Genomic DNA, 12,184 nt, shown 5'->3' on the forward strand with positions numbered 1-12,184 from the left:
ATAAGTCACATAAAGCGAGAAATGACACTAGATGATATTTTTTAAATAAAATCATCTCTTACTTCTCTCGAAGGAGTTATAAAAATCTCCTGTGCACAACAGAGATTGTTTTTAAAAAGACTTATGCAGCTTTAGTATTATTTTTAAAACCCCAAAACTGCAAAACCCCTTATCAATAGTTGAATATATAGCTGATAAGCAGTTTTACGACGGTGTTAAAAGAAATTTACTTACCTTCCAAACCGGTTGGCCATCCAACCGCCGCTGAATCCTCCTAGCATACCGCCGATGGCGAATATGGACACCGCCACCGAGTACAGCTGCTGGATAAACTCCTCACTGATATCCTCCCCGTACCGGTCCTTGTACACGTCCTTCATGAAATTCTCGATGTTGACTTCAGGCGCGTTGATGACACCGGTATTGTAGCCAAACTGCAGCATGCCGAGCACGGCCGCAAAGATGGCGTACGTCAGGAAGAACGTTAGACCCTGTTTGGAGGGAGGGAAAAAACTTGGTGTTAAACTGTGTCCTTTTAATAACAATTGCGGGTGTGTGGAAAATAAAACAACAAAATCTGTAAACATATTTATTTCACATAAACAACCGATGTATTTAATTTAAATTAAATGAAAAAAAAATCTGTAAATAATTAACTTATGATCGGATTTGAACACAAAAGCTCGACAAGCAGCTCTACTGATACCGCATCATCACAGAATTCAACAGCACCCCAGCGGGGTGTGGAACAGGAACAAAAAACTGCATAGAAACAAAGAAAAAAAAAGAAGAGATACGCAACCAAATTGAATCCACAGTGAATTTTTTCATCCATTTTCAAATAAATATTGCTGCGATTGCCGCCGCCGATACTGACTTGCTCTAATAAACGTAATTTTCGCCGGTGTGTGTGCTCCTCCAGCCGGTCCACGTATTCGCGCAGCTCTTCGATCTCTTCCTTCACCTGTTGCACCGTATCGAGCTCATGCTTGATTTGTACCATATCACGTTTCACCTGGTATGCCGAAGGGAAGCGAGAAGGGGAAGGTAGCAAAAACAGAGTGAGAGAGAGAAAGAGGAATGATATGATTTTGAACAACGTGTGAACCCCGCTTATGGGGAGCATGGTGTGAGGGGGGAGGAGAAAGCAAACTTCGATGTTGTTGAAATGATGATGGCTGTGGGGGACCACCCGCCAGCCAGCGGGCGGGCGTGAGGGCCAGAAATCGAATAACGTTTGATTTTTCTGTATTTTTTTTGGTTGTGAATAGCGAACACCTCCACTTGACTTTCGCTTAGTGCCGAAAGACTCAATTATTTCGAGTTATGGGAAAGAATTAATTGGATTATGAGTTGGATCAGCTTTTTTTTACTTCGTGGTGTTGTTTATTTGTTACAAAGTTCAAAGTGCTTGAGACGCGATTGGCGGATTTTTTTCTAAAGGTGTGTCTACCATTCTGCTTGAAAAAGCAAAACTTCACTAAATTGAATGCACTTCTATTCCGCACCATTATTTATGTTCTTTCGATAATGCTCTTCATTCTAGACAACGATAGAAATTCAAAAGCGCAAGCTAATACAGTAAGCTGTAACACAGATAACCATGCCACTCCATTGGTTTGCATTCAATGGAGGCGCATGGTTTCTAACTTTGCAGTGATAAATTTGCCGACAAAAACCAATGGAATGGCGTCCAATGGAGCTATCAAGAAAAGGGTTTGCTTTGTTCGAATTATTTTCTAATTTCATTTCACGGATGATGGATGGATCTTTTTCTTTGCCACTTACCTCTGACACCTCGGTCTGGCAGCTCTCCACTGACTTGGTGAGCTCCTGCAGTTGCGTTCGGATCTCGCAGAGGGCGACCGTCGTCTCGAGATGCCGGTCACCCCGCTGCAGATCGTCTAACTTCGCTGACAGATTCATGCTCATCACGCTGACCTGCTTCTGCAATCTGCAATGTCGCCAGTGCGTCCGACGGTGAATAAATAACAGAGAAAAATCGTGATCAGTTCGGAGGAGTTTTACTTGCTCGGCAATTGCTGGATTTTTGTGACTGGAAATATGTACGTGTGTGTTTTGGGGGATGCGGAATTGACTTAATGTGAGGGGATTTTCCAACGATAGTAAATAAACGGAACAAGTTTTGATAGTGTTTTAACTGAAAAGCGATCATCTACTGGGAAGGCACCAAAGAAATGCGCTCTAGAGTGATTCGATTTACTATGTAGAAGAGATAGTATGATAGCACTAACCAAATGAATGCAAAGAAACGATCTGATGCAGCCTCGAAATTGCAAATGTTTCTGTCGTGTTGATTCATTTGCAGTGACAATGAAAAAGTATGAATGACTGACATGAACGACTGAGTGTCTTTTACATTAAAAAACAACACTAGAATTGTACAGACACGACGCAATGTGATGCTGTTAAAGTTTTAACAGCAAGTGGAAATATTCTGTCTTGGAGAATTTAGTTTCCGCTGTATTGAAATATGACTTGATAGGTTTTATATCACGCAACGCGTTTAGTATTTGCAAAGGATTTTAAATTTTGAACCAAAACCATATTTATATACAATAAAATAGTTTATATGTAAATTAGCATTAATTTAAAAAATAAAATAAAAAGAAGACGCAACTTTTATGGTAAAATTTTTAAATCATTTTTCTTTTCCAGACTTGTAATAGAGAAAAAACGTGCTAACGAACATCACCATACAAATATTAGAATATTTACAACATTTTATGTAACGTATACTCCGCTCGGTTCATTCTTCTGATACTCTCAGACTCAAAACAAATTTCAAACCGAACAAGACCACCAATTACGGTATCAGCAGCTGGTAGGTATATCAGCACCAGCTAAACAACAGCCAAAAGGCAAAGGCATTCACCAGGCCTGTTAAAAAGGGGTCGGTCGGCAGGTCGGTCGGTCGGTCGGTTCCAGAAGCGTAAACATGAAGAATGTGAGAATCAGCTTTGATCAGCTCAGCGAGCGACGGCTGAGCCTAATTATTGTCCTCCCGGTACGTAAAAGACTGCTGTTGCTGCTGCAGCAGCAGCAGTGCGGAGGCGACGGGATGGAATTCTGTTTATGGCAACCGACGCGGCGCGGAGGCTCCCTTCGGATCCCTATTAAGAGCTTCAGGCCTAATGGGTTATGGTCGTCATACTGGTGTTCGTACAACGGTTCGGTACATTCCAGACAGTTATCCACAACCCCCAGCATCCACACCACTCTCCCTCATTACCTCATTCCCATTCGTTCATCTCATCAAAGTTGGTGTTACTGCGGTTTTCGGATGCGGCTCCGATGCCGGCTGCTCGATTGTGACTTAGCCTTCATGTATGTCTAAATTTTGGGGTTTTGTTCTGTCGCACTCGCCCGCCAGGGGCCCGGATCCGGGTGGCAAAGAAAGAAGAAGGACCCGGACCGGTTCTTCTTTTGGCATGCCAATAAAACTTTGCTGGTTATTTTAACGTTTGTTTGAGTTTTGAAACTAACACGTACGACCTCGGGGTTTGCTTGGAGTGGAAAAATGAGCGGGACGAACAGGCAGGGGAAGCAAAGCGAAAGCGTTGCGGTAGATCATAGCGAGAAGGGAGCACAAGAAGCAGTCAAGTTGGAAAGCCGAACGAACTGAACTGAACGAAACGAAACGAAAGGATTCTTATTAATATGTAGGACGGCAGGCGTACAGGGTTAGACTCTTTTGTGTCTTAATTCTTTTGGTAAACTTTTCCACCCGGTTTTGGCTTCTTATTCCGTATGAGCTTTAACGGATAACTTGAGCCGAAGTTTTTTTCTGTCGATTTTGCAGATACATTATATCGCAAAATTGTACTTCTTCGACAGTTACAGGATGAGGTCAGAATTGAGAAATTAAGCTGCTTTAATCCTATATTGATCCTATTTTAATGATTGTTATAATTATAGTTTTTTGCAAACAAAATATGTCCTCTCTACCAGATCAAATGAAAATATCAAATTTATAACAGCAAAGCAAAAGCAAAGCAAAGCCTAGGTGCTACATTCCGCTACCGAAACTTGTTCTTCTGTTTTTATACAACAGACTTCGCAGCCAGCTGTTAGAGTGCAGGACAATTGCAGAGCCAATTGCTACGATCCTATTGACTCTAACAGCTTCTCACAGTCGGGATTCGAACATACGACGACTGGCTTATTGGGCCAGCGCACAGTGGCCTAAAAGGGCGAAAAGCGGAACTTTTTTCCTAGTGTCTTTTGCTTTCATTTTATCATTTATGGTCTTCAGCACTTTTATTCGTATGAGTATCCCCCTTAATCTAAAACTGTCAAAAGTTAGCCATTGCTTACTATAAAGAAAATTAAAAAATAACTTTTTTGTGTTAGGAAATATGGACATAATTTCTTCGACAAAGTTATAAATATTGTAAAAACAAGCAACTTTGCTGAAGAAATAAAATTTCTATCTTTATAAAGTGCTGAGCTATAGGGCACATTCTTTTAAATTTCTTTAAAAATTAGTTTTGACGTAGGACTACGTCTTACGGCAAGTTTTGAGACAGGGTGTCATTCCAAAAAATCGAAAAATGCGAGCGTCACGAAAAATGAAAGGTTTTGAGCGCTAATAGCTCAGCGGTTTTCCGATCGATTTTCAATATTCTTACACCAATCTATCGGAAAATCTTCTAAGAATTGACCCAAATGAAGAAAAGCATGGATTCTTGATGTTGAACTATTGAAAAATTGAAAATAATGAACCTATGTTTTACCAGAATTCTCGCTTTGTGATTGGTTGGAAGATTCTTTACGATGATCTAAACCTATACAAATTTGATATCTGTGCTTGGGAAGTAAGCCAAAACAAGTGACAAAGTTTCCTCATTTCAACAAGATTTCTTAACACCGCGGTTAAACCTAGACCGTTTTGATGTCCTTGCTTGGGAAGTATGCCAGAAAGAGTGACAAGGCCCCCTCGTACCAACAAATTTCTTACGAACGCGATTAAACCTAGACCAATTTGATGTCTGTGTTAGGGAAGTGCGCCAGAAAAAATGACATAAGTTCATTGTCCTAACAGATCGCAAATTCTTTACTGCGAGACGATTAAACCTCGGCGAATTTGATATCTGTGTTGGAAAAATGTACTACAGCTGTAGTGTTCGGTTATAATACGACTCTGTATGAATACGCATGCTTGCCGTTCCATTAGAAGTGTAGTGAAAAGATATGCTGTTGATAAAATAGGATTGAATTGGTAAAATCCCTTCAACGTGGGGAATCATGGGTAATAAAAACAATCTTTAATTTCAGTAAGGTAACAGGAAAGCAATAGTTTGTGTTCTTGATTTTGTTAAATTGTTTTCAAATGTACAATCTTTTGAGAATTGAACGTATGCAATGTTACTACTTTGATAAATGTTACATACAACGCATGTAGCATGTATATATGTTGCATATAGCATGTATACATGAAGAATCGAATCATTACAAGCATGAATACATGCTACTATCACTACAAAGACACTTACGTAGTCCTGCGTCACCTGTATATGCGGTCGTGTCTTGTACACAACCCCTCTGATTTTTTATTCTTAGGTTTTGTAAGTTGCATTTTACAACAATACAATGTTCTAGGCCATTATCGAAGCTCTCAAAACACACGTTATTGCAGAGGACCGCAAATCTCTGGGACTTTTACTTTCTAAGTTATTATATATACAAGCTTAAAATTTCCGTAGCTTCACGAGCCTATGGGGTAAAACGGGGCAAGCGGATTTATTAAATCAGTGCTTCATCTTAAAGCTTCTGTCGAGCACTATAAACTTGTATGGGTTCCGCTTATCCCCAACCACCGAAATGAGAGTACGGCAAGCATACGTTTTATGTGTTTCGCGTTCGCTAAAGGCACGATACACGTCCATTTTTTTGTCTTCGTAGATAGACACATGGTTGCTTGGGCAAAGTTATGGAAAATATGAAGATAAACTATTTTGCTAAAGAAATTACTTTTCTATCTCTATCGAGCGCAGAGCTATAGAGCATTTTCTTTGGAAATTCTTCAAAAATAAGTTTTTCATATTTAGCGTATGTTGGTTGCATTGTACAAGAGTATATGGTTCTAGATGATTATTGAAAGACTCAAAACACATGTTTTTGCAGAAGGTTGCAAATCTCTAGGACCATTCCTTACAAAGTTATCGCTTTGGCTCGTGAAGTTAAGGAAAAATAAAGCTTAAATAAGCGATACAACTATGGCAATGTATCCCAAATGTTCAGGAGGCGACAGAATCAACATTGAGCAACGACTAGTAACATATCGCATCCCATTACATTCTGTCCAAGAACTATCCACAAGCGATTCTATGCTGCACGGACGGCCGTTTCCCAGAGTCCTCCGAAGCACACTTCTTCTCATTCTTGTTACACTCACTCACTGCGAATCAGTTGAAAGTGACGGTATTGACATCACAATTGCACCGAAGGCTGGAATAGATTTGGAACGAGAAAAGAAACATGAAGGCTCTTCCCAAATTTGAGCTGCCTCTCTGCAGGGGAAGCCCGACAGCAAGCATTGCATTGGCTCCTTCATGACCAGGCTTTTTTTTGTGTGCCAGAAGGACATTAGTTGAAAAGGCCACTGCGACAGTGTTAACATAGTTTATGCACTGCCCATACCCATTGATGGAGAAGAGTTAGCTAGTTGTAATCCTGTACCCCAATTCGGTATTTCCCGGCTTCTTAAATGTCCTCCATGATTGTAGCTTCTCAGCAAGTAAGCATACAAGTCACTGTCCGGTCTTGGAAGACCCTGGACCTGGTTATGCTGGACTTGTACCCCCGATATATTTTACCGGGGGGTTGATCAACATTGGGATCCTCTTCTGTTGTTTGTCTGCCAGAAGCTGGTTGAAGCATGTTGGGCTCTGTTTTACTTCGTGGTAAGAAGCTAAGTCGATGGCTCTGAATGCCGACCAAATCCCGCATCTAGAGGTATTGCACGAATTCTTTTCACGGAGTGCATCTTTGTGGACGAGGGAGGGAATCTAATCACAAACGAGCGCGAGGTGGTCGACAGATGGAAGCAGTTCTTCGATGAACACCTCAATGATGAAGTCGCAGAAAGAGGCGGAACGGAAATTAACCTAGGAGCGCCCACGGAAGATAGTAATGTCCTAGCATCTGATCTCCAAGAAGTCATACGAGAAATCGGGCTGCTGAAGACCAATAAAGCCGCTGAGAAGAACCGCCTACCGGCAGAGCTTTATAAACATGGCGGAGAAACGCTAGCAAAGGCTCTACACTGGGTTATTTCGAGGATTTGGGAGGAGGAAAAGCTACCGGAGGAATGGATGGAAGGAGTGGTTTGTCCCATCTACAAAAGGGTGATCGGCAACTATCGTGGTATTACGCTGGTAAACGCCGCCTACAAGGTACTATCCCAGATCCTGTTACGCCGGCTGTCACCGATAGCACAAGGTTTCGTAGGGAATTATCAGGCGGGTTTCATGGCGGCTCGCGCAACTACGGACAAAATTTTTACTATCCAACAGATCCTGTGGAAATGTTGGGAGTACAACGTGTCCACGCATCACATCTTTATTGATTTCAAAGCAGCATACTATACAGTCTATCGAGACAAGCTATGGCAGATGATGCACGAACACGGTTTTCCGGACAAACTGACGCGACTGATCAGAGCTACATTGGATTGAGTGATGTGTTTCGTACGCATCTCTGGGACACTCTCGGCGAGGGTTGAGACAAGGTGACGGTTTATCCTGCATGCTGTTCAACATCGCTCTTGAGGGGCTGATCCGACGAGCGGGCATCGAAACGAGAGGCATGATTATTACCAAGGGTAGCCAACTTCTAGACTTTGCAGATGACTTCGATATCATAGCCAGGAACTTTGCGACGGCGGATGCAATCTACGTCTCCCACGGACGGTAACCATTGAATGTGTTATTTTTTAATAGAATTTATTATAGTTCGTTAAGGAAAAGAGAAAGAGAGTTACTGAATTTATCAAAGTTGCTTATGTTAATGTGTTCTACAACTTTGCTGAAGACGTATTTAAATAAACGAAAAATTTATCACTCTAATGAAACCACCAAAATCACAATAGTTTGCTATAACGCAAAAATGAGTGATTTTTGAGGCATACTGTCTTTAGAGAAGTTTAATAATAAAATATAGCGCATCTCTCTGAACTATCAAGGTGACCGTAATATCACCTATTAGGGTGATACGAACTTTTGTTTGAATATAGTAACTATCTATCTCTTACCGGTTGCGAAATATAACGTTGTGCCAAAATGGAGCACTTAAAAATCAACTATGCTCAATGACTTTGCACACAATTTTTTTTATTGCTTTCAAATGTTCTACAAAGTTATTCAGTATGCTAAAATACATATTTTCTCTGAAGACTGTTTTTTACGAAGATGCATATTTAATGAGTTAAAAAATTTTTTATCAAAATATAACATATTTTTTAATTGATTTTTCTAAGATTCCTTTGGAGTGCTCCTGATGGAAATATTTTTTTTTATAGATAAAATATAGTACTTTCACCTAATGGTTGTCTGGTTTGTACGAAGCTGCCCGAAATTGAAATTTTTTTTTGAATATTACAATTTGTTTTTATTTATTTTATAACTTATTCAATATGCTTCTTAGCGACAAACAGTCTTCAGTGAAAATGTGTATTTTAGCATACTGAATAACTTTGTGGAACACTCGAAAACAATAAAAAAAATCGTGCGCAAAGTTATTGAGCATAATTGATTTTTAAGCGCTCCTTTTTAACACATCATTATATTTCGCAACTGATAAGAGATAGATAGTTAATGCATTCAGCAAAGTTGCTTATTTTAGTATGTTCTGCAACTTTTTGAAGAAACAATTTTTTTTAGAATTATTTAAAAAAACTAAAGTTCATATCACCCCAATAGGTGAATTCACGGTCACCCTAATAGTGCGGAAAGATGGGCTATATTTCATTATTTCTCTGAAGATATCACCCTTGGCAGTATGAATAAAAGAGTTAGAGCAAACTCTCCCATAAGATTTACACGGAAAAAGCAAAGCAAACTGTTTTATTCATACGGCCTATTGGCGACGAGTGGCCCAAGACTGAGTTGAACGGAGACGAGTGCTTGACGAGCTACCCCGGCTCTATGCTGAAGAAGAAGAAGAATATTTGTGGATCAGGGTATCAAGACACACATTGAGAGTCGAAATGAGAATCGCACTTCCGTTAAGTGTCGCATCCAGCAGGTATTAATGGTATTCCAGTTGATTGGACGCTGACCACTGATGAAGTTTTTATGAGGAAGTTCTCTTGCAGATGAGTAATTCTCGCTGAAACGGGGCCACTACTGACACGAGGAATATTGGAACTTTTGTGCTTAATTGGTTTAAAATTGCTAAAAAATAAGAATTACACTTTTGATACCTCGAAACAGTGGACCCCTTGTACGCCAAGGGGCCTAACAGTTTAAAAAAAGTTGAATTTTGAGCAAACCTTGAGATCTATATCATGTGATATTTCATATATTTGCCATGAAACAACTAACAAATGGCCCGGTTCTGAAAATAAAAGGAACAGGGCTTTCAAATGGAACAAAAAATTTTTTGGCGGCCATCTTGGATTCGGTCGCCATATTGGATTTTATAAAAATTCGCCGTTTTCACCATGAGCCCCCCAACCGATTTTCGTTTTAAGACTACCATTGGAAAAAATGCTATAAGAAACATTCATAAAATTAGGTGTGCAATGGCATTAACAGAATAAAACAACCAGTTATTTGTAGCAAGGTTCACAATTTTCATATCATTATTGTGATGTTTCTCAAATTTGCTATGAAACAAACTACAAACGACACGGTTTTGTAAAGAGGAGAGATAGGGCTTATAAATGAAGTAAAAAATTGGTAGCCATCTTGGATTTGGCCGCCATGTTGGATTTTATCAACAAATCGCCGTTTTCGTCATGATCCACCCAACCGATTTCAGTTTTAAAACCACCATTGGAAAGCTGATAAAAAATGCTGTAAGGAACATTAATCAAATTACATGTGTAATGGCATTAAATAACCGAAACAATTAATTATCTGTATCAAGGTGTACAACTCTCATAAAATGGAATATCTAGCTGATAAGAAATTTCTGGATAGGCTTCAACTAAACCTGATTAGTATACAATAGCAAATTTGAAGAAAAAGTTCTTAAGTTTTTGATACGCAAATCCTATTCTACATGCATTATATGAAAAATCTCGTCGTAAAGTTATAATACTCATAATAACAAAACGATTCACGCTCTCACGCCGAGGACCCGGGTTCAAATCTCAACCCCGCAGGAGTCACGAATAACCCAAAGCTGGTGACTATAATCTAAACAAAAAAAACCATTTACAATTCAATTATATCGTTTTACGTGAATATCTACATACTACCTGATTGCTCGATCTCACTCGGGCCCCTTTGTCTTTCAGCCACTCGTACCTCTGTTATTGTAACAGAAATTATTGTAACGGAGCTGCCCCTGCTCTTGTCCCCCAGCCACTTGTAAATCTATATTCTTTTTGGTAATCCATATAAATCGACATAAAGCCTTTTTTACGCTTGAACCTCCTCCTTGTCAACGGCCACCTTATCCCTCCCTTTCAGAAATCTCTTGTCTACATGCAAGAGAAACGTACCCATTTACCCATTTGAATCTTCCTCCGCACTTGTTCGGGATCACCCCGTTTTGTCAATCCGCCTGCAGGGTTCATGTCAATGAACCCTTGTGCCATGTTTGGTGGAGAATCGTTCAGGCGTTTCGGAGTTATGGCGAAATATACATTCATACTCACGTTCCTTGTTCCCCCTGTTAAACCAAGGAACATTTTTGTTGTATAGCAGCTTATCAAGCGCTAGTTCCATTGGTTTTAGCTATACAATAGATAAATAAGCTACTCTAAAACAAAAATGTTTGTTGGGAAGTCCCTTCCGTTCAGCGCCCCCCTCTGTCACGTACCCAATTACGCATCTGTTTGGTCTCTAAAAATCCCTAAAATGGAAAAGATACTAGGGGAAGACTGTCCAGAACGCACCGTAGGGGTAGAATGGCCCATGCTATTAATTGTTTAAAAACGCGGAAAATATTTGGTAAAATTATGAATGCATATTTTATTTTGGTGTAAAACAAGCTAATTCATAATTGTGTAGCATGTAAAAGCATCAAATATAGCCACATCCAATAAAATCAAGCGATTATCCGCGATCTCATTCCACATGTAAAAAATCACGGTTTTCTCTCAAGCTTTTACCACTAGTCGGTATGCAAATTTCATAATAAATACAATCTATCTAATTGATATACTGTCATACTCGATGATTCATCACAAAAACTACATCAACTAGGCATGTTTTTCACATATATTGCAAAAAACTTCAAAATACAAAACAGGGGTAGAATGCATCGCAGCGGGATTGAACAGTTATAAAATATTTTTAATTTGCAGTATATCTTTTGTTTCGGTTTATTTATTAAAAATGTAGCAATATGATGTATTGTATGGGACTTAGAATTTGCCTTAAACCTAATTGTACATTGTTTTACTTACAATATTTCATCACACATCAGTTGGAGAAAACTAGATGATTAAATTTTATTGCCAATTATGTTGAGATATGAACCCATTGTATCCCAGCAAACAAGCGTATGTAACAAACGCTATAACGAACGCTTCCGCCATTTCGGCAGCCTAGTTTTAAGAGTTTATACAACACGTTATTAAATGTAAATTTTCTGGTTGCGTTTAATGCCTAGCTGGGCAAACTTGGTGCGTTTTGTCCACGGGCTTTGGCGTTCTGCCCCACATAATAATTTTGACTCTTGCCAAAAATCGTCAAAAATAACAAGAAAATACTGGTTTTTGTTAGGAAATTTCACCAGGAGTAAGTGTGAAAAAGATCCCAAAGTCTTCTAGAAGTTGAAAAACGTGGAACAAACACGCCGTTGCTCTGCAAAATGATGTTTTTTTTAAGCGGTGCATTCTGCACCGCTTTACCCTGTCTTTTTTCAAATATTCCTCCTCAGACTATGATCCTCTTCCGTTAGAGGCGTACAAAAGGGGGACACTGACAAGACCAAAAGCCAAACCATATTTACGATAATGATGATGCAAATATTCTTAAATAAAATC

At 39.5% G+C, this 12,184-nt stretch overlaps 1 protein-coding gene across 1 annotated transcript in view; it reads right to left on the reverse strand.

The window, feature by feature from the left end:
- LOC128733658 (glucose transporter type 1) overlaps positions 1 to 12,184 on the reverse strand; it is a 215,794-nt gene that overhangs the window by 91,670 nt on the left and 111,940 nt on the right. Inside the window, exons 6-8 of the mRNA XM_053827399.1 lie at positions 1,789 to 1,954; positions 878 to 1,015; positions 235 to 491 (exon numbers count right to left, since the gene is read on the reverse strand). Of these exons, the coding sequence (XP_053683374.1) occupies positions 235 to 491; positions 878 to 1,015; positions 1,789 to 1,954 (561 nt within the window). The remainder of the gene's footprint in view (positions 1 to 234; positions 492 to 877; positions 1,016 to 1,788; positions 1,955 to 12,184) is intronic.

The sequence above is a fragment of the Sabethes cyaneus genome, chromosome 2 (assembly GCF_943734655.1).
Source record: "Sabethes cyaneus chromosome 2, idSabCyanKW18_F2, whole genome shotgun sequence".
Classification (NCBI taxonomy): domain Eukaryota; kingdom Metazoa; phylum Arthropoda; class Insecta; order Diptera; family Culicidae; genus Sabethes; species Sabethes cyaneus.